This window comes from Procambarus clarkii, chromosome 80, assembly GCF_040958095.1.
Source record: "Procambarus clarkii isolate CNS0578487 chromosome 80, FALCON_Pclarkii_2.0, whole genome shotgun sequence".
NCBI lineage: Eukaryota > Metazoa > Arthropoda > Malacostraca > Decapoda > Cambaridae > Procambarus > Procambarus clarkii.
In genome coordinates this window covers 18826614-18850473 of record NC_091229.1, presented here as the reverse complement: position 1 = coordinate 18850473, position 23860 = coordinate 18826614, and the positions used below count along the sequence as shown (strand labels likewise).

General features: G+C 43.3%; 1 protein-coding gene across 2 annotated transcripts in view; it reads right to left on the bottom strand.

The window, feature by feature from the left end:
- Window positions 1-584: 584 nt before the first annotated feature.
- Window positions 585-23860, bottom strand: part of LOC123752214 (uro-adherence factor A) — a 56004-nt gene continuing 32728 nt past the window's right edge. For both annotated transcript variants that reach the window (XM_069314863.1, XM_045734274.2), the window contains exons 2-3: window positions 5117-7848; window positions 585-4402 (exon numbers count right to left, since the gene is read on the bottom strand). In XM_069314863.1, coding sequence (XP_069170964.1) covers window positions 2119-4402; window positions 5117-7848 — 5016 coding nt within the window. In that variant the 3' untranslated portion in view covers window positions 585-2118. The remainder of the gene's footprint in view (window positions 4403-5116; window positions 7849-23860) is intronic.

Genomic DNA, 23860 nt, shown 5'->3' with positions numbered 1-23860 from the left:
TTGACGCTGGGGAAAAGGTGTTAATGCCTTTGTTTACATTGTTGATCACTTTCATGGTGTTTATTCCTTAGTGCTACATGGGTGTGCTTAATACTTATATTTCCTATTATTTATATCGGCAGAATCGAGCTCTTGGACCCCGCCTTTCTAACCAATTGATTTCCCTCTATTATTTCTACTACATATATTTCTCTCTAACACTCACACACGTCACCAGGAAGCAGCCCGTAGCAACTGTCTAACTCCCAGGTACCTATTTACTGCTAGGTGAATAGGAGCACCAGGGTGAAAGAAACTCTGCCTGTCTGATTTGTTTCCGCCTCCGCCGGGGATCGAGCCCAGACCCTTAGAACAATCTCCCCAGAGTGCTGTCCATTCAGCCGCGAGGCTCCTGTGTGTGTGTGTGTACTCATCTAGTTGTACTTGCGGGGGTTGAGTTTCGGCTCTCTGGTCCCGCTTCTCAACTGTCAATCAACAGGATTTTGTGTATGTGTTATATTTTCACCATGAACAAGCAGCCTGTGGTGTCATTGTCACTGCACATCACTATAAACCACGTATGGTAGGACAATGAGACAATAATGTGTTCCTATGTACATTTATTGACAATGACATAATATGGTATTCCTATATAGATAAATATACATAAATACTTACAAAAAAAGCAGCAAAAAGAAATAATTAATAACCCTAAAGTTATATTCGGCATATTTCTCTTACCTGTCTGATTGTATGATAAGGATTAGAGCTTGTGTATGGGGTGTATGGTAAGGAATACAGATTGTGTATGGTTTCCCATAGTTGGGAACAGGAAGCCCATTAGACTTATCGTGTGTGTCCCCTAAGGTCAACTACTGATGACCTGCCCATAACCACTGCCTAACTCTCAGGAACCTGTTTACTGCTGTGATAAGAGATAAAGCTTGTGTCTGTGTGTGTTAAATAAGAAATACAGCTTATTTACGACGAGAAATACAGCATATGTATGAGTGTATGATAAGGAATACAGCTTATACCAAATGCACTAATGTTAAATATTGAAACTTAGAATATACTTCAGTTACGTAATGAAAATAGGGACTAGTGAAGTATATACGAGATGCAAAGCTTAAATTTCATAAATAAAAAAGAATTGATACAAAGTTTTGAAAAATGAAGCCAGCAAAATAAACAAAGTCTGGGACATCTACTAATTTAGTTTTGTTCAAGATTTGAAGGATAAATTTGAATTAGATTTATGACGCACCAGCGCATTGGTTCGAATCCTCTTCACGGTTCCTGTGGATGTTCTCATTCATGATGGTGAGAAAGATGAAGAACACATGTTTTTAAATCAATGTAAACATAATGTCTTTCACGTTAGTATTGTCGAAAGCTCATTATTTGGATATTAAAATGGCAAAATTAATTGTGGTAACATGGCAGTATTGTATAAGAAACTGTGTTCAGCATTTTGTTATTTTTATTTATTTTGTATTAATTTGTATGATTTTTATTATTTTTTTATGTTTTATGTTTGCCTGTACACTGTAATTTTCTTTAACTAGTGCTCATTTATGATTTTCTTCATATATTGTATGTGTTTTCAGTATTTCTTTTTATCCTGTGCTATTTATGTTTTCTTGTAATTTTCATGTCTCTCCAACCATTTTTCAGAAAAGTGGCATTCAGGTACTCCATTAGCACTCTAAAGCAGCCTCCTGCTTTATTACACCACGGGATATATAAACGTTATGTTACTGTACATTGGGATCCCACCGCTGCCACCATTGACCATATATTATTAATACATATATATTTTAATAGACTCTCTTAAATAATTATGCCATTAAAAATAAATTAATTCTTATTTTAAATCATAAATTAACTTAAAAACTCAGAGAAAATTAACATGTAGTTTTATAAATAATACTGGAGTGGATTGTTCAAGAATCTAGAATCAAAGAAAATGTCTCTGATCATAGTCATTTCGTGTCCTAAATGCATAATATCACTGACTTCAGATAACTCACCAGATTTTTGTCTTCTGAAATATATTTTAATTAAAAGCAGTTCTGTTTAAAATAGTTTTGAAAATTTCCCTTATATGTAACTATGAATAAGTATATCTCCACAGCATTAGAAAATAGATACTGGCTGGCCTATCTGTAAATGGGATGCAGATCCACTAAATCTGTTTCCTCCACTATATAGAGCATTGGGGATATGTGTTTTGGGGGCACCAGAGCCTCGACTTGGTGCAGTATATCCTGAAGCCCGAGAGGCTGGCACTTTCACTTCTGTCTGTTCCTTTTGGCTGGAAATCGATAATTGTCCTTTGAAGAAACCTGTGTTAAAGAAAGACCTCGATGAATCCTGAAGGGGCTGTGGTCTCTGGGTCGCGGCTGAAACACTAGATAATGACTTTGTGAAAGGGTTTGGTTGAGGAGTTCGAAGATGAGTAGAGCTTTGACTTGAACTTGTAGTTCTCCTTGCGAAGTAATCTCTGGTTCGTGTGGGATTTGCTGGTGAGGATATCTTAAAATGAGATGGAATACCTTGCCGACTGGAAACAAGAGGTTTTGGAGGATTTTTGGCCTGGTTTTTACCATCCTTTTCCTCTTCCTCTTCTTCTTCTTCTCTACCTATATTAGCCTTATCTTCCTCTTCTCTATCTTTATTGTCATTCTCATCTTCATCATCTTCAGATTCTTCATCGTCTTCAGCTTCATCATCATCTTCATGACTTTCTTCGCTGCTGCTGCTTTCCTCCTGTAGCTTTGCCACCTGCTGTGAAAGGAAAGAGAGGAATCGGGTGCTACCATGATTGTCGAGATCAGTAATGAAGCCAGATATATCCTTTGTCAGTTGTGTTGGCTCAAGGTTCGTCAGGCGTCCCAGACCTGGCACTACCGACGATGGGACCTGCAGGTACCCAAAAGGCTCATCTTCATCCTCATCTTCGGTTATATATGGCAGGAATAACAATGTTTCATCCTCTTCAGAATCTCGCTTGCCATAGAAGTTAGCAGTATTGCCAGAAGAGCCTCGTCGATTAGGATGCTCCCTCAGGACTATAAACACAGGATGTCTGACTTGACCATCTCCAGTTTCCTCCTCCTCCTCACTGCCCTCTTTGTTTTGATTTCCTCCAATATAAATGGTTGGAAATCTTTTCTTGGACTGACTTGTATCACTGGCCTGTCTGCTTGTGAATCCAAAGAAGTGACTGGTCTTGGCATCAGTCTCATCAGAGTCCTCAGAAGCAGTTTTAAAGAAGTTGGTGGTTCGCACGTCACTTTTTTCTGAACTGTCCGAATCTTCTTTTTTCTCTTTATCTTCTTCTTCTTTATCTTCTCCTTCTTTATCTTCTCCTTCTTCATCTTCTCCTTTCTTTCCCTCTTCGAATTTCGTTGCAGGTGGATCAAAAGAGTAACCGGAGAAGGATGCACTAGCCTGGGATTCCTCAGAAACTGCTTTTCTTGTATTCGCTCTAGTTGGTATTGTAAAGAAGTTGGTGAATTGAGAGGAGCTTCCCTTCGGTTCTTCAGATTTCAGATTTTCTGATTCTTCTTTTTCTGATTCTGAGCCTTCTTCTTTTTCTGATTCTGAGCCGTCTTCTTTTTCTTCATCTTCTACTTTCTCTGACTCTTTCTTTTCTGCACGTTGCTTTTCGTTGTCTTCCCTTCCTTCTTGAAATCTTAGAGCAGGGGCATTATATGAGTAACCAGATGACGATCCACTGTTACTAGTTTCCTCAGAGTCTTCCTTCTGTTTGCTGGATCCAGCCCGAATGTTGAAGAAGTTAGTGTATCGAGAGTTACTTCCTTCGGACTCTTCAGAATCCCGTGCTTCTTGCAGCCTTCTGGTGGGTACTCTGTATATATAGCCAAAAGTGCCGTCGTTTTCGGACTCATCAGAACTGTTTTCAGACTCATCAGAACCGTTTTCAGACTGATCAGAGCTATCTTCTTCCTCGTCAGAGTCCTCGTCCTCGTCAGAGTCCTCTTCGTCTTCAGTCACTTGTGAAGGAAACTTGTAAAATTGGCTGGGACGAGATGCCTTTGCCTCAGTCTCCACGCTGCTTTCTGTCTTTGGCTTCTGTGTTGTAGGAGCTCTGTAAAGTTGGACAGGGCGAGCAACACTTCCTGAAGACTCTTCAGAACCTTTATCCTCCTCAGGATTGTTGGTGGGGAAGGTGTACGACTGTCTGGGCCTCGCATTTTCTCTCTGTCTCTGTGTCCTTTCGCTTGGGTCATTCACAAGCTTGAGAAAAACCTTGCTTTTGAAGGCATCAGAAAAGTCGTGGGTGGTAATCTTGAAGTGAGACAGAGGGTCGAAGTCTCCTGCCGCGAGCTTCCTGGTCGACGTGGATGGACGGGGCGGCTGGTAGGTGGCGCGGCCTCTCTCCCCGCCACCAGATCTGTAAACGTTTCAAGTGTCATCAAGTCTGCCATTCACTAGTTCAAAGTACCAGTACACAAACAAAATAACATTACTTTGCTTAAACCTTTCAACTTTGATAAGACTGAATTTATGACTCTTCGTGGCCCTTGTAACCTGCAAATAATTGTTTACACTGAGCGAAAAAGAGTGACTGAATGTGAAATGGCTCTTAATGTGCTGAAAAGTCTCAGAATTGGACCAAATCTACCAAACAATTCTGATTATCTTCAAATGGCATTTCAGTGAGGTCTTGAACCTGAATGACTAGCATTGAGGGACTAAATAAAGGCAACAAGAAAAATTTACCCGGGTTCTATGTTTACAACAAATTGAAAAACATTCTGAAAGCTAAAATACCTCGCAGATTGATGCATAATTATCTCAATATATATAGTCAAACTAATTCAATTAAACTTATGTAATTATTATTAATATAAGAAAACAAAGTTTGTGGTACATCCTTAAAAACAATATTGGTATGCATAATTAAAACGGAAAATTTTGTACATATTACAGGAATGAAAAATCTCTGAAAAGTTTGCTTTGGAAAATGTTTACATGATACAGGATTTATTTCATAAAGTCTCTTCTCAGAATACTGTTAACAGTCAAGAATGTAGTGAAACTAATACATTGCATTGGTTCAAATAAACCGGAAAGAATATCTCTGCGGCATTTTCTGTCCACTAACCTTTGTGTGAGTGTAGTTCCCACAGCGGCAGAGTCTCTGTTGGTGCTGCTGCTGCTCGTCTCCTGCTCTCTCTTGTCCCCACCAGCAGACTCCTCCTCCTCCTCCTCCTCGGAATCCTCCTCGGACTCCTCCTGCTGGTCCCGACTTGCTGATAGTGATGCGCGAGAGCGGCTAGTTGCTTGCGCTCGACTTGTTGCTTGTGCTCGACTTGACGTTTGTGCTCGTGCATGCAATGTGACAGGTACTGGTTGCGCTATTTGGAAAAAGGAAGGAACACGTTGCCGTGGCTGTGAGGAAGCAGGGGCGAGGTACGTAGGCTGAGGAACAGGAATTGCCGAAACGAATACACTTAATGGGGTCTGGGTGGCGTCTTCCTGAGCCTCCTCAGAGGACTGCTGAGCCGGAGGTTGGTACAAGGACTGACCTTGCTCCTGGACACTGGGCTTTCTCTGCGACAATGAATTTAACCTCGGACGGAGGGGTCGTGTTCTTGCAGACTCTCTTGGAGGGAAATAGCTTGAGACTGGTTTTTCTGCCGACAAATTGGGAGGGAAATAGGTTGAGCTCGATGCTCTCGACACAGCCGTCTGAGAGAGAAGCCGGGTAGTCGATGGACGGGTTGGTGTTGAGGGAGGAGAGAGGTCATCGCTTCCTAGTGTATCAAAAGACTTCTTTGGAACCGGATATGAGTATCCTGACGATTCTTCAGAAGAATCACCAGAGACACTTGGAGGGGCCAAATTGCTTGATCCTAGGATGTCGAAGGACTTCTCTGGGACAGGATAAGAATATCCTGATGGTTCGTCGGATTCTTCAGAAGATTCACCAGAGACACTTGGAGGGGCCAAATTGCTTGATCCTAGGATGTCAAAAGACTTCTCTGGGACAGGATAAGAATATCCTGATGGTTCTTCAGATTCTTCAGAAGACTCAGCAGGAGCACTAGGAGGGGAAAAATTGCTTGATCCTAGGATGTCGAAGGACTTCTCTGGGACAGGATAAGAATATCCTGATGGTTCTTCGGATTCTTCAGAAGATTCAGCAGGAGCACTAGGAGGGGAAAAATTGCTTGATCCTAGGATGTCGAAGGACTTCTCTGGGACAGGATAAGAATATCCTGATGGTTCTTCGGATTCTTCAGAAGTTTCAGCAGGAGCACTAGGAGGGGAAAAATTGCTTGATCCTAGGATGTCGAAGGACTTCTCTGGGACAGGATAAGAATATCCTGATGGCTCGTCGGATTCTTCAGAAGACTCAGCCGGAGCACTAGGAGGGGAAAAATTGCTTGATCCTAGGATGTCGAAGGACTTCTCTGGGACAGGATAAGAATATCCTGATGGTTCTTCGGATTCTTCAGAAGTTTCAGCAGGAGCACTAGGAGGGGAAAAATTGCTTGATCCTAGGATGTCGAAGGACTTTTCTGGGACAGGATAAGAATATCCTGATGGTTCTTCGGATTCTTCAGAAGACTCAGCAGGAGCACTAGGAGGGGAAAAATTGCTTGATCCTAGGATGTCGAAGGACTTCTCTGGGACAGGATAAGAATATCCTGATGGCTCGTCGGATTCTTCAGAAGACTCAGCAGGAGCACTAGGAGGGGAAAAATTGCTTGATCCTAGGATGTCGAAGGACTTCTCTGGGACAGGATAAGAATATCCTGATGGTTCTTCGGATTCTTCAGAAGTTTCAGCAGGAGCACTAGGAGGGGAAAAATTGCTTGATCCTAGGATGTCGAAGGACTTCTTTGGGACAGGATAAGAATATCCTGATGGTTCTTCGGATTCTTCAGAAGACTCAGCAGGAGCACTAGGAGGGGAAAAATTGCTTGATCCTAGGATGTCGAAGGACTTCTCTGGGACAGGATAAGAATATCCTGATGGTTCTTCGGATTCTTCAGAAGTTTCAGCAGGAGCACTAGGAGGGGAAAAATTGCTTGATCCTAGGATGTCGAAGGACTTCTCTGGGACAGGATAAGAATATCCTGATGGTTCTTCGGATTCTTCAGAAGACTCAGCAGGAGCACTCGGAGGGGAAAAATTGCTTGATCCTAGGATGTCGAAGGACTTCTCTGGGACAGGATAAGAATATCCTGATGGTTCTTCGGATTCTTCAGATGATTCAGCAGGAGCACTCGGAGGGGCAAAATTGCTTGATCCCAGGATGTCGAAGGACTTCTCTGGGACAGGATAAGAATATCCTGATGGTTCTTCAGATTCTTCAGAAGAGTCTCCAGGAGCACTCGGAGGGGCCAACTCACTTGATCCTAAGATGTCAAAGGACTTCTCTGGGACAGGATAAGAATATCCTGATGGTTCGTCGGATTCTTCAGATGATTCTTCAGGAGCACTTGGAGGAGCGAAATTGCTTGATCCTAAAATGTCGAAGGACTTCTCTGGTACAGGATAAGAATATCCTGACGGTTCTTCTGTTTCTTCCGAGGACTCGCCAGGGGCAGGTGGAGGAGTCATATCATTCCCTCCTGAGGGATTAAAGGATTGTAGAGGGACCGGGAAGGCATACCCAGAAGGCCTCTGGGACTCGGCTGACCCGGGTGGCCGAAGAGAACTGCCTGCGGACGCATCGAAGGAGACCGCTGGTGCGGGATAAGCATACCCCGAGGAGACCTCTGCTGGTGGGGATTGGGGTTGCCGATGGTGGTGATGGTGGTGACCGGGAGAGTCCGGTCTGGCCAGAACCACCACGAAGAGGCTCAAGGACACACCCAAAGGTGCCTGAAAAAAAAACAAGATTCTTGTATTATAGAAGTGATTTTGTACGGCCCATGTGATTTTGAATATGGTCACCAGGAGCTAGTTATGCGGGTCTAGGGAGATAAATGGCTGCTTGATGAACTATAGACCAGTCTGGGACGACAATCTAGCCAATCAGATCGATTGCAATATTGTCACTAACCTTGTGCCTTTGATTGCAACAGCCCACAGCTCGGACACTCGAGAGTCATTTTAAAAGAAGTCTCTCCATCTAGTCAGCATAAAGCAGAGGATTCGTCCAGTCGTTGTGAAGTGTCCCTGCCCAGTCCAGTCACAGTAAATGAACTTCCAGTCTGTGTTTAGGCTCCAGTCTTTGGGAGATCTTCCAGTCAGCGCCGTCTTGTTGATGTCCAGTCTTTGGGAGATCTTCCAGTCAGCGCCGTCTTGTTCATGTCCAGTCTTTGTGAGATCTTCCAGTCAGCGCCGTCTTGTTCATGTCCAGTCTTTGTGAGATCTTCCAGTCAGCGCCGTCTTGTTCATGTCCAGTCATTGTGAGATCTTCCAATCAGCGCCGTCTTGTTCATGTCCAGTCTTTATGAGATCTTCCAATCAGCGCCGTCTTGTTCATGTCCAGTCATTGTGAGATCTTCCAGTCAGCGCCGTCTTGTTAAAGTAAGAATCTGTGTTCGTCCAGGCAGCACTAATATCATTCTTGACTCGACAGAGAATGAGAGGCACGCCAGGTTCCGGCTGTTATGACGCCCTAAAGAAAAGGTAAGCATGCCATTACACCAAGTAAGAAATTCACACGAATGAAATATAAATATCCGAGGTGATAATCCAAAAAGGATATACAAAATCTTAAGACAATTGGGAGGAGGAATTCTTAAGTATTTGAAGTTCTTATTTTGGGTTTGTCATCTCGAGTTGTTCCGTGTATTTTGTGTGTGAGTGTATTTACTATTTGTATTTGCTATTTGCATCTGCAGAATCGAGCTATTAGCTCTTGGACCCCGCCTTTCTAACCAATTTATTTTTTTCCTCTATTATGTCTACTACATATATTTCTCTCTCTCTCTCACACACACACACACACACACACATATACATCCCCAGGAAGCAGCCCGTAGCCACTGTCTAACTCCCTGGTATCTATTTACTGCTAGGTTAACAGAGGCATCAGGGGTGAAAGAAACTCTGCCCATTTGTTTCCGCCTCCGCCTGGAATCGAACCCGAATATAATCCCGTGCTAAACATAGCAGCATTCTCTTTGGGAGAGAAAGAACAAGTGGATGAATGACATAGCATAAGGGATATTAATTATGGTATAGCAAGTAGCAATTCTAAGGCCAGATTCAACAAAAAATGAAAAAAATAAAAATATATATATATCCACTACGGGTTCACCATAGTCCGTGCTACTTGGAATTTTTTGTTCCAGGTAGCGAATCTTTAACAACAACAACAACAACAAGAACAACAAATAAGAATATTTAAACAATGATGCAACACATACAACCAGGTTGGTAGACAGGGTATAAACAGCTTACACCTCACTTCCCCATAAGTACTGATAGGTAAGCACAATCAACAACTCCAAAAAAATAAAGTTATATTAAAATTTGAAATTAAAAAAAAAATCTTTATTATAATTAAATTTTTGGGGAAGTGACACAAGTCAAGGTTACTATGTGTCACTGGTTCAGTTACAGTCATAAGTACTTGTAACTGTAGTACAAGTACAGTTCAGTTACAGTGAATGTAACTGTAGCTAGTCATAGCTACAGTTACATTCATAGGTCTAATCCCAGGAACAGACAAACATAAACAATTACAGACAGATACAGCTATAGGCAGATACAGATATACTCACAGATACAGCTATAGGCAGATACATCTATAGGCAGCTACTTACATACTCACAGATACAACTATAGGGAGATACAGATATACTCACAGATACAGCTATAGGGAGATACAGATATACTCACAGATACAGCTATAGGGAGATACAGATATACTCACAGATACAGCTATAGGGAGATACAGATATACTCACAGATACAGCTATAGGCAGATACATCTATAGGCAGCTACTTACATACTCACAGATACAACTATAGGGAGATACAGATATACTCACAGATACAGCTATAGGGAGATACAGATATACTCACAGATACAGCTATAGGGAGACACAGATATACTCACAGATACAGCTATAGGGAGATACAGATATACTCACAGATACAGCTATAGGGAGATACAGATATACTCACAGATACAGCTATAGGGAGATACAGATATACTCACAGATACAGCCAGAGATACATACTGCAAAGGTAATCTAAAAGCTCTCGTTGTATCCTCGCTATACAGTAGTGGAATAAGGGAAGAGACGAGAGACTTCAAAATGGGTAATGGGGTGAGACTTCATAATGGGTAATGGGGTGAGACTTCATAATGGGTAATGGGGTGAGACTTCATAATGGGTAATGGGGTGAGACTTCATAATGGGTAATGGGGTGAGACTTCATAATGGGTAATGGGGTGAGACTTCATAATGGGTAATGGGGTGAGACTTCATAATGGGTAATGGGGTGTAATCAGAGGGATATAAATAAATAGGGGAAACTGCGAAAATGACAACCCCCAAATTAGAAACTAAAACCATTTAAGTTAGGGTAAGTTAGGGTAAGTTAGGGTAAGTTAGGGTAAGTTAGGGTTAGACCAAACAAACATAGGCAAATAGGGATGCAGATGTATAGAACAAAGAGGAAACAAGTTAGAAGGTTTGAAGGTGGTTCACACATGTGAGAGTTGGGAGGTGTGGGATGTTCATAGGTTGTGTCTTTCTTCCCTGATACGTGGTATTGTTGTGCTGTTAGAAGTACTTTTATAACCAGCCTAGACACACTCACTACCGATTGAGGCACTCGTACTCTCTCTCTCTCTCTCTCTCTCTCTCTCTCTCTCTCTCTCTCTCTCTCTCTCTCTCTCTCTCTCTCTCTCTCAAAATATCACAAACCCAATCAATCGCCAGACACAAACAAACCCAAGTCATTCGCAGGCATAAAACACCTGGCTTTTTAAGCCGGCAACCTCAAGATAACACCCAGTTATTTTTTGAGCCATCCGGCCATAATATACCACAAACACAGGCCGTAGCAGATCTATAAATCATGTATATTATTGTTAGGTAATCGAACCTGTGTACAGAGATAGGGAAAGTTTGACCTAGTTGTGTAGGGGACGAGTCACCCAGCCACAGAAGGAGGAGGAGAAGTAGAAGAAGGTAGAACAAGAGAAGAAGAAGAAGGAGGAGCGGAGAATCACGAACAAAAGGTAAGAGCATTGAAAAGTGTGAAGATAAAAAAAGATATGTAAATAAAAATAAAATAACGCGCGATAAGAATACGGGAAGTGCAGAGGCAGTAAGTCGTAAAAGAAAATGGGAATATCTTCTCCCAGTCGTAAAAATTGTGGAGAAGGTTCCCTACTAGTCATAAAAGATCCATGAAAAGCTGTTGAACTTTTCAGGCAGTGTCACCACAATGAATATTTCCCCCCCCCTCCCTCCCCTTCACCTCTGTAAACAAGTCCTGTCTCCCCCTCCCCCTTCACCTTTGTAAACAAGTCCTCTCTTCCCCGTTACCTCTGTAAACAAGTCCTCTCTTCCCCTTTACCTCTGTAAACCAGTTCCCTTTCTCCCTCATCCTCCCCCCTTCCCCGTCACGCTTGTAAACAACCCCCCCCCCCCTCCCCTGTAAACAAGTCCCTGTCCAAGGGTGATTACCCCGAGGCGCAAAGTGAGTCGCCGGAACGGGAGGGAAGAGGAAAGGGAAAAGGAACAGAACACAACAGAGGAACAAGACAAGGGAACAGAGAACACAACAGAGGCACAAGACAAGGGAACAGAGAACACAACAGAGGAACAAGACAAGGGAACAAAGAACACAACAGAGGAACAAGACAAGGGAACAGAGAACACAACAGAGGCACAAGACAAGGGAACAGAGAACACAACAGAGGAACAAGACAAAGGAACAGAGAACACAACAGAGGAACAAGACAAAGGTAACAGAGAACACAACAGAGGAACAAGACAAAGGAACAGAGAACACAACAGAGGAACAAGACAAAGGGAACAGAGAACACAACAGAGGAACAAGACAAGGGAACAGAGAACACAACAGAGGAACAAGACAAGGGAACAGAGAACACAACAGAGGAACAAGACAAAGGGAACAGAGAACACAACAGAGGCACAAGACAAGGGAACAGAGAACACAACAGAGGAACAAGACAAAGGGAACAGAGAACACAACAGAGGCACAAGACAAGGGAACAGAGAACACAACAGAGGAACAAGACAAGGGAACAAAGAACACAACAGAGGCACAAGACAAGGGAACAAAGAACACAACAGAGGCACAAGACAAGGGAACAGAGAACACAACAGAGACACAAGACAAGGGAAGAGAGAACACAACAGAGGAACAAGACAAGGGAACACAGAACACAACAGAGGCACAAGACAAGGGAACAGAGAACACAACAGAGGCACAAGACAAGGGAACAAAGAACACAACAGAGGCACAAGACAAGGGAACAAAGAACACAACAGAGGCACAAGACAAGGGAAGAGAGAACACAACAGAGGAACAAGACAAGGGAACACAGAACACAACAGAGGCACAAGACAAGGGAACAGAGAACACAACAGAGACACAAGACAAGGGAAGAGAGAACACAACAGAGGCACAAGACAAGGGAACACAGAACACAACAGAGGAACAAGACAAGGGAACAGAGAACACAACAGAGGCACAAGACAAGGGAAGAGAGAACACAACAGAGGAACAAGACAAGGGAACACAGAACACAACAGAGGCACAAGACAAGGGAACACAACAGGTGAAAGAAGAAGAAAAATAGATAAAAATAAAGATAATGATAATAAAAGATAAAATAAAGATAGAGAAAATAAAAGTGATGATGTTTCTTCCCGTCATAATCCAGGACCCATCAACCACTCAAGTGTCTCTTCTTACGAAACATTTACATCTTTCTTAAATCTTCCCGTTTAAATTTTACATTTATCAGACAGTTTATGAGCGCCTAAGAGCTGTGAGGTTGTTTATAACACTAATAACCTGGTGGGTTGTGAAGTTACCAAATTGGTTTAATAAATATAGACTATAAACCGGCATTTACTGAGGAAAGATGTAAAGGTTTCGTTAAGTGGCTGCGGTAAATGTTCAACGAATCCGGACCGTGGATGTGTCGGTATTGCGCGAGTCTACCAAAGCCATGAGTTCGATCCCACCGTGTAATACTTAAACAATTTCACATTGATATAACTACCTATTGTAATTCCAGTAAGCATGGTAATGTGAATCTCTCTCTCTCTCTCTCTCTCTCTCTCTCTCTCTCTCTCTCTCTCTCTCTCTCTCTCTCTCTCTCTCTCTCTCTCTCTCTCTCTCTCTCTCTTTCTCTCTCTCTCTCTCTCTCTCTCTCTCTCTCTCTCTCTCTCTCTCTTTCTTTCTCTCTCTCTCTCTCTCTCTCTCTCTCTCTCTCTCTCTCTCTCTCTCTCTCTCTCTCTCTCTCTCTCTCTCTCTCTCTCTCTCCCTCTCTCTCCCTCTCTCTCTCATCTCTCTCATCTCGACACATTACGGGGCTTAATGTTAGCATTCTCCATAGGTCAGAGCATTAGGGAAAGGTCGCAGATGGTCACTAGGTTAAATGCAGAGTTATTGAGCGCTGCGCGATAATGCCTTAGGCTCTGTAATTCTGTTTTCTTTTTTTGTTCTTGGTGATGTGTAGTTGTGGTTGCGGGGGTTGAGCTCTGGCTCTTTGGTCCCGCCTCTCAACCGTCAATCAACTGGTGTACAGATTCCTGAGCCTATTGGGCTCTATCATATCTACACTTGAAACTGTGTATGGAGTCAGCCTCCACCACATCACTGCCTAATGCATTCCATTTGTCAACCACTCTGACACTAAAAAAGTGTGTGTATGTGTGTGTGTGTGTGGGTGTGTGTGTGTGTGTGTGTGTGTGTGTGTGTGTGTGTGTGTGTGTGTACTCACCTAATTGTACTCACCTAATTGTGCTTGCGGGGGTTGAGCTCTGGCTCTTTGGTCCCGCCTCTCAACCGTCAATCAACTGGTGTACAGATTCCTGAGCCTATTGGGCTCTATCATATCTACATTTGAAACTGTGAATGGAGTCAGCCTCCACCACATCACTTCCTAATGCATTCCATTTACTAACTACTCTGACACTGAAAAAGTTCTTTCTAACGTCTCTGTGGCTCATTTGGGTACTCAGCTTCCACCTGTGTCCCCTTGTTCGCGTCCCACCAGTGTTGAAAAGTTCGTCCTTGTTTACCCGGTCGATTCCCCTGAGGATTTTGTAGGTTGTGATCATGTCCCCCCTTACTCTTCTGTCTTCCAGTGTCGTGAGGTGCATTTCCCGCAGCCTTTCCTCATAACTCATGCCTCTTAGTTCTGGGACTAGTCTAGTAGCATACCTTTGGACTTTTTCCAGCTTCGTCTTGTGCTTGACAAGGTACGGGCTCCATGCTGGGGCCGCATACTCCAGGATTGGTCTTACATATGTGGTGTACAAGATTCTGAATGATTCCTTACACAGGTTCCTGAACGCCGTTCTGATGTTAGCCAGCCTCGCATATGCCGCAGACGTTATTCTCTTTATGTGGGCTTCAGGAGACAGGTTTGGTGTGATATCAACTCCTAGATCTTTCTCTCTGTCTGTTTCATTAAGTACTTCATCTCCTATTCTGTATCCTGTGCCTGGCCTCCTGTTTCCACTGCCTAGTTTCATTACTTTGCATTTACTCGGGTTGAACTTCAACAGCCATTTGTTGGACCATTCACTCAGTCTATCCAGGTCATCTTGTAGCCTCCTACTATCATCCTCTGTTTCAATCCTCCTCATAATTTTTGCATCGTCGGCAAACATTGAGAGGAACGAATCTATACCCTCTGGGAGATCATTTACATATACCAGAAACAGTATAGGTCCAAGGACTGACCCCTGCGGGACTCCACTTGTGACGTCTCGCCAATCTGAGACCTCACCCCTCACACAGACTCGTTGTCTCCTGTTGCTTAGGTATTCCTCTATCCACCGGAGTACCTTCCCTCTCACTCCAGCCTGCATCTCCAACTTTCGCACTAGCCTCTTGTGTGGCACTGTATCAAAGGCTTTCTGACAATCCAAAAATATGCAGTCTGCCCACCCTTCTCTTTCTTGCCTTATTTTTGTTGCCTGGTCGTAGAATTCAAGTAACCCTGTGAGGCAGGACCTGCCATCCCTGAACCCATGTTGATGCTGTGTTACAAAGTTCCTTCGCTCCAGATGCTCCACTAGTTTTTTTCGCACAATCTTCTCCATCAGCTTGCATGGTATGCAGGTTAGGGACACTGGCCTGTAGTTCAGTGCCTCCTGTCTATCCCCTTTCTTGTATATCGGGACTACGTTAGCTGCTTTCCAAGTATCTGGCAGTTCCCCTGTTGCCAGTGATTTGTTATACACTATGGAGAGTGGTAGGCTCAGTTCTCTTGCTCCTTCCTTTAGAACCCAAGGGGAGATTCCATCTGGGCCTATAGCCTTCGTCACGTCCAACTCTAGTAAACACTTCCTTACTTCCCCACTGGTAATCTCAAACTCTTCCAGTGGTTCCTGGTTAGCTATTCCCTCACTTACCTCTGGAATTTCTCCTTGTTCTAAGGTGAAGACCTCCTGGAATTTCTTATTCAATTCCTCACACACTTCCTTGTCATTTGTAGTGAATCCTTCCGCCCCTATCCTTAATCTCATAACCTGTTCCTTTACTGTTGTTTTTCTCCTAATGTGGCTATGCAACAATTTAGGCTGAGTCTTTGCCTTGCTTGCGATGTCATTTTCGTATTGTCTTTCTGCCTCTCTTCTCATCCTGACATATTCATTCCTGGCATTCTGGTATCTTTCTCTGCTCTCCAGTGTCCTGTTATTCCTATAGTTTCTCCATGCCCTTTTACTTTGCTGCTTAGCTAGCCTACATCTTTGATTAAACCATGGGTTTCTCATCTTCATTTCTCTGTTTTCCTTTTGGACTGGGACAAACTTGTTTGCTGCGTCCTTGCACTTCTGCGTGATGTAATCCATCATATCTTGGGCCGTCTTTCCCCTGAGCTCTGTTTCCCATGCTATATCTGTTAGGAATTTTCTTATCCCCTCATAGTTTCCCTTTCGGTATGCTAACCTTTTGGTTTCGGTATCCCTCCTCGAGTTCAATAACCCTTTTTCAATCAAGTACTCAAACATCAGTACACTGTGGTCGCTCATTCCTACTGGGTCCTCAAAACCGATTTCTCTTATGTCGGAGTCGTTCAGAGTGAAGACTAGGTCGAGTCTCGCTGGTTCGTCATTGCCTCTCATCCTTGTGGGTTCTCCGACATGCTGCGTTAAAAAGTTGCTTGTCACCACCTCCAATAGTTTGGCTCTCCACGTATCCTCGCCTCCATGCGGTTCCTTGTTCTCCCAGTCAATCTTTCCGTGATTGAAGTCGCCCATGATGAGCAGGTGGGATCTATTTCTACAGGCAGCAGAGGCTGCCCTCTCAATTATAGTGTTAACTGCCTTGTTGTTGTTTTCATACTCTTGACTGGGTCTCCTGTCATTTGGTGGAGGGTTGTATATTACTGCTACTACTATTCTTGGTCCTCCCATTGTTATGGTGCCTGCTATGTAGTCTCTGAACTCCTCACAGCCCGGGATGGCCATCTCCTTAAAACTCCATTCCCTTCTCATGAGTAGGGCCACTCCGCCTCCTCCTCTACCTTCCCTCTCTTTCCTTATTACTGTATACTCCTGGGGAAACACGGCATTCGTTATGATTCCAGAGAGTTTTGTTTCAGTGAGTCCGATTACATCTGGGTTAACTTCTTGTGCTCTTTCCCTTAGTTCACTTGTCTTGCTTGTGATCCCATCTATGTTCGAGTACATCACCCTGAAACTGATTCTCTTCTGCTTCTTTTCTGGGGGGGACCTTTGGGATCTGGGGTGAGTGGGAGCTGGGGGGACCTGGCACGGGGGGATTGGTGGAGGAGGGAGGGCTTGGGGTGGTGGGGGAGAGGGGGAGGGTACAGGGGGTGGATAAGAGGGGGAGGGTACAGGGGGTGGATAAGAGGGGGAGGGTACAGGGGGTGGATAAGAGGGGGAGGGTACAGGGGGTGGGTAAGAGAGGGAGGGTTGGGGAAGCATGTGTGTGTGTGTGTATGTGTGTGTGTGTGTGTGTGTGTGTGTGTGTGTGTGTGTGTGTATGTGTGTGTGTGTGTGTGTGTGTGTGTGTGTGTGTGTGTGTGTGTGTGTGTGTGTGTGTGTGTGTGTGTGTGTGTGTGTGTATGTGTCTGAAGTAACGTCATTATAGTGGTGCTTTTCATCTCACTGAAGCACACTCCTTGTAACGCTGTGAGCGACCACACCTTCAATGTGATTCCAGATTACTCACGTTCACAGAATCACTACGAGATCCATAACACAATAATCAGGTGGTTAAGACTAACGTAATCCACAACTTCAAAAGTAAATATGACAAAATCAGATCAAACTGTGTGTAACATTTAACCAGATACACGACTGTAGAGAGGCGGGGCCCAAGAGCTTTTCCTTCCTGCAAACAAACACTGTTAATGAAACACACACACACACACACACACACACACACACACACACACACACACACACACACACACACACACACACACACACAGACGTTAGAAAGAATTTTTTCAGTGTCAGAGTAGTTAATAAATGGAATGCACTAGGAAGTGATGTGGTGGAGGCTGACTCCATACACAGTTTCAAATGTAGGTATGATAGAGCCCAGTAGGCTCAGGAATCTGTACACCAGTTGATTGACAGTTGAGAGGCGGGACCAAAGAGCCAAAGCTCAACCCCCGCAAGCACAATTAGGTGAGTACAATTAGGTGAGTACACACACACACACACACACACAACCGATGGCTGGAAAGGCGGCATCCAAGAGCCAATGCTCGATCCTGCAAGCACAAATAGGTGAGTACAAATAGGTGATTACACACACACACACACACACACACACACACACACACACACACACACACACACACACACACACACACACACACACACACACACACACACAGAAACAAGTTGGAGTAACTGGTAAGGTGCTCCAATGGATAAGGGAGTACCTAAGCAATAGGAAGCAGAGAGTTACTGTGAGGGGTGAGACCTCAGACTGGCGTGAAGTCACAAGTAGAGTACCACAGGGCTCTGTACTCGGACATATCCTGTTTCTGATATACGTAAATGATCTCCCAGAGGGTATAGACTCATTCCTCTTAATGTTTGTTGATGATGCTAAAATTATGAGAAGGATTAAGACAGAGGAGGACAGCTTGAGGCTTCAGGATGACCTGCACAGACTGAAGGAATGGTCCAACAAATGGCTACTAGAGTTTAACTCGAGCAAGTGCAAAGTGATGGGGAGAGGATATCCTTCTGGAGACAGGAAGAGAGAAAGATCTGGGGGCTGATATAACACCAGACCTGCCCCTTGAAGCTCAACTAGATGAGTACAACTAGGTGAATACACACATACCCTCCCAACCCTTTACAAAAAAAAATATATATAATATATATTCCTTTAACCAAAACAAAAATCAATATTTTTATCTCCTGATATGTTTAGAGGGCGTTGGTCATCACCAAAGGTCACTAACAATGCCCTCTTAGGCAATATTCGTGACTTCTCTCTAAGGTTGAGAATCTTGATAACCCAAGGAAATATTAGATCAGTATTTTGCTCAATATATATATACTGTATAGAGAGAGAGAGAGAGACGAGAAGAAATTCAGAAAAAAAAGGTGAAATCTGTGAGATCTTTTGAGCTGATGTATGTAGGTCAGGCCCTTGGAAAGGAGGGAAGGGGGGGGGGGGGGGTAGGGGGTGATGGGGGCAGGGGAGGGGGGAAGTAAATAGGGAAAATTTGGGGAAGAAAATAAGTGATGGGGAAGAAAATAGGGTGAAATGGGGAGGGTCAATACAAGGGAGAGGATCTAAATTATAGCAATATTCTATAATGGAATTTTCGTCCGATTTCTAATTTTTTTTTTTTAAGTTTTGATCTGAAACACAGATTATTGTCAAGTTAATTAAGTACTAAAGTTAGTAAAGTACTATATGTTCACATTTTCTGTTTAGGAACTTTTAAGTTGACAAGTGAACTTGGTGCTGTTGTGATATAGACATATTAACGCGAAGTTGTAACTGTGTTAGGTTAGATTAGGGCTAATTAGAGAAAGTTAGATTAGGATTGCTTGATTAACTTAGGTTAGATTAAGTGAGGTGATCGTAGCTTAGGTTATATATGGTTGGTTAAGTTAGCTTAAGTTAAGTTAGGCTGTATTAATTTAGATTAGGTCAAATTTGGCTAGCTTTAAGTACATCTGCTTAAGATACTTTAGGTTAAGTTAGGTTAGGTTAAGTTAGGTTAGGTTAAGTTAGGTTAGGTTAAGTTAGGTTAGGTTAAGTTAGCTTTGGTTAAGTTAGGGAAGAGGGTTATGTTGTCCCATGTGCGTGTACTTTGCCGCTAAAGTTGCTTAATTTGCATACTATATAATACTAAACATATATTTTCAACTTAATATGAATAGTTCATAAAATGAACAAATCCACAAGGGCCGTGACGAGGGTTCGAACCCGTGACGAGGATTCGAACCCGTGACGAGGATTCGAACCCGTGACGAGGATTTGAACCCGTGACGAGGATTCGAACCCGTGACGAGGATTCGAACCCGTGACGAGGATTCGAACCATGCCGTAGCTCAGTCGCTTAAGGCAGCGTCTGGGATGCTCTCGGACGCAGGTTCGAATCCTCGTCACGGCCCCTTGTGGATTTGTTCATTTGATGCATCACGCAATTGGAATTTCCGTGTGTTCATAAAATGACTATTTGCATATAGTCCGTTTTACAACTTAACAAACTTGAGGATAACTTGAGATAACAAGTTACGGTGATACTAAAGTCTTTCATATTGTTCTTATCTAGAAGTTATTTAAAGAAATGACCTTTAAAATCGTGAAGTTATGACAGATCTTATACAGCTCACCCCCCCCCCACACACACACGCTATAGTCCATATATAGACATTTTATATATGAGAAAGAACATAGACAGGATATATTTAAGGGGCCAAAGCCTCGAACCAGGGACATGACATATGTAGTATAACTTTGTTCTAATTATCCCTACCAAGTCGTGGCGATATTTAGGGGGCGGGGGGGCTATAGGTCTTGAAACCCCTAAGGGGTAACTATATTCAGAGGGTTGACCCGTTATATATCAGGGGTAATGATATATAAAGAAGGGAGGGGGGGAGGGGGGTGGGGGGGGGGGGAAGAGCCCCCTTAACCTCCACTTCTCAGACACTGTACAGCACAGGTGGCGGGGAATTTTCATGGTCACTTTCCCCCACCACAGATTACCAGAGATATTTCATCAGTGTGTGTGTGTGTGTGTGTGAGTGTGTGTGTGTGTGCGTGTGTGTCTGTGTGTTCACGTTCATGTCCCTAGATGAATCCCCCCCCCCACTGGATATACTCACCTAGAGTCACTTATCTAGACGTACCAATTAATACCATCGAGCGCCTGTCCAACTAGCATTTAGCATCTCCTACGTCCACTTGAAACCGTGACACGTATATAGCCGTGTGTGTGTGTGTGTGTGTGTGTGTGTGTGTGTGTGTGTGTGTGTGTGTGTGTGTGTGTGTGTGTGTGTGTGTGTGTGTGTGTGTGTATGTGTAGGCGGGACCAAAGAGCCAGAGCTGAACCCCCCAGCACAACTAGGTGAAGTATAGTGAGGTGGACGGCCTTGACATCCGTTGCTGGTGATCCTGGATAGGTGGGGCTAGCTGGGTGCGTGACTTCCTCGTCTGATGGGTGGGGCAGATGTGGTGGGTCGTGGGCGGGGGCAGGTGTGGGCGGGGCAGATATGGGCAGATGTGGGTGTTTGGGGCAATATTCCCCCAGCTTGACGAGCGGCAAGGCGGTAGATTTCCCTACTGGGGTACAAGAGGGCGGTAGATTTCCCCTGCTAAGCTAATGGGGGTCCGATACAATTTCCCTGTCTAGTGCCTCACCTATTTCACCTGGGGTAGGGCAGGGGGCGTTTCCTTGCCCTTCGGAAAGAGTGGGGTGGGTATTGGCATGGGGAGAGGGGGGGGAGAGGGGTGTTTCCCTGCCCTGGGGGAGTGTGGGGGGGCATAGGCAGGGAAGGGGAGAGCGTTTTCCTGATCGCAGAGTCAAAACTAACTAGTTTTTCCTGATAGTTCGGTCATTTTTATGAGCGTCTGGGAGATTGTTCACGCCACCTGGTGACAGGCGAACGAGTCTCAGAGGGAACAAGTGAAAGTGACAGAAAAAAACAGCCGGAGTCATAGACAGAGCGACAGAGATAGTATGACAGAGCGAGTCATAGAGATAGAAAGAGACAGAGTGACAGAGATACACTGAGACGGAGAGAGACAGAGAGAGACCAACTAACAAAGAGTAGCACACAAAGTGACAGAGAGAGAGAGACAGGAAGAGTCCTAGTGACAGAGAAGAGACAGACTAACACTCCTGTACCCTCCTCCACAACGACAATGTTCTCAAACTCGTCGAGTTTTTCCGGGTTATCGATCCCAAGGCAGTACGTTATTGACATAAATTTCAATAACGTGATTTCAGTACGTTAATGAAATAAAAAAAAAAAAAACATAATTGACATTTTCTGGAACTTAAGACCAAGGACCTCATAACCTTAGGTGTGTTGATTAGGTCTGAACGGTGCTGGTTAGGCAAAAAAAAAGACTTAACGAGCTATAGTCAATTCCCCTTAATATCCGGTACGTCGTTATCATATCCCTTCCCTCCCCCTTTGAGCAACTTTTCTTTTTAATGCATTAAAAAAAATTGATAAATTAAGAAAATAGAACAAGAAATACGAAATTGATATTATTATAAAGTTGATATAATATAGCAATAGGGACAATATAATATATATATATATATATATATATATATATATATATATATATATATATATATATATATATATATATATATATATTATAGCAATAAGTTAAAGGAGTAAATTGAACAATAATTCGTTTAGTCGGGGTCAGGAAGCCTGTATATATGTATAGACTAGTATCGAGGTCCCATCAAGATACTATACTAACCCTCCCTACCATGCAACTTGCCCACCACAACAGTTTCCCAAATTCCCGGGTAGACCTATTTGGCAGCTAGGTGAACAGGTGCATTAGGTGAAAGGAACCGAACCCCCCCAGCTCTCCTAGTGGGAAACAACTGCTGAACATCCTGGAGATCCGGACCTTTTTGCTAGATGAAAACTTGTAAACACAAGAGTGGAATTTTGTCAGGAAAGAGCAGTTCTATTGTTTACTTTATAGAACAAAGAAATGTTCTATTGTATACTTTATAGAACAAAGAAATGTTCTATTGTTTACTTTATAGAACAAAGAAATGTTCTATTGTTTACTTTATAGAACAAAGAAATGTTCTATTGTTTACTTTATAGAACAAAGAAATGTTCTATTGTTTACTTTATAGAACAAAGAAATGTTCTATTGTTTACTTTATAGAACAAAGAAATGTTCTATTGTTTACTTTATAGAACAAAGAAATGTTCTATTGTTTACTTTATAGAACAAAGAAATGTTCTATTGTTTACTTTATACAACAAAGAAATGTTCTATTGTTTACTTTATAGAACAAAGAAATGTTCTATTGTTTACTTTATACAACAAAGAAATGTTCTATTGTTTACTTTATACAACAAAGAAATGTTCTATTGTTTACGAGCTGATGTAGACAGTCGCCAAATTGAGGCGAATTCCACAATGATATTTTACTGATAGAAGGAAGACTATAGGGAATAATCCACATTTAGTGGTGTGTAAATCCAGGGATTTGTGTAAATCCCTGTTTACGTATTTATTAATCGCTCCTGCGGCCTGCGAATCGCATGATAAATGACAGGAGTGGGGGTGGTGTAAATCTGGATAAGGAATCGGCTTGTGGGATATGGCATAGATAAGGACAATGCAGTTAGCAACGGGCTTAACCAGCTCATTGAAGGTATCACAAATTTTACTTGATACTCAACTAATTTTGAACTGTCTAATGTCTGTTAAAGACGACATACAATCATTGATGAGTTACGTTGACCAGACCACACACTAGAAGGTGAAGGACAGTCCACTTGAGAATGGTCCAGGACGGACCGAAACGTCGTCGTCCCTTCACCTTCTAGTGTGTGTCGACAATCGACTTGAGAATGGTCCAGGACGGACCGAAACGTCGTCGTCCCTTCACCTTCTAGTGTGTGTCGACAATCGACTTGAGAATGGTCCAGGACGGACCGAAACGTCGTCGTCCCTTCACCTTCTAGTGTGTGTCGACAATCGACTTGAGAATGGTCCAGGACGGACCGAAACGTCGTCGTCCCTTCACCTTCTAGTGTGTGTCGACAATCGACTTGAGAATGGTCCAGGACGGACCGAAACGTCGTCGTCCCTTCACCTTCTAGTGTGTGTCGACAATCGACTTGAGAATGGTCCAGGACGGACCGAAACGTCGTCGTCCCTTCACCTTCTAGTGTGTGTCGACAATCGACTTGAGAATGGTCCAGGACGGACCGAAACGTCGTCGTCCCTTCACCTTCTAGTGTGTGTCGACAATCGACTTGAGAATGGTCCAGGACGGACCGAAACGTCGTCGTCCCTTCACCTTCTAGTGTGTGGTCTGGTCAACCTATTGCCCAATCTTACTGTGAAAGTGATCCTTGGAAGACAAACTCAAGGAATTTTGAAGTAAAAATGAAAAAAAGATGTTGAATAATGAAAGATATCTTGGAGTTAATATTAACAGATTAACTAAGTCAATCCATACCAGCATTATTCTTAAGAGGAA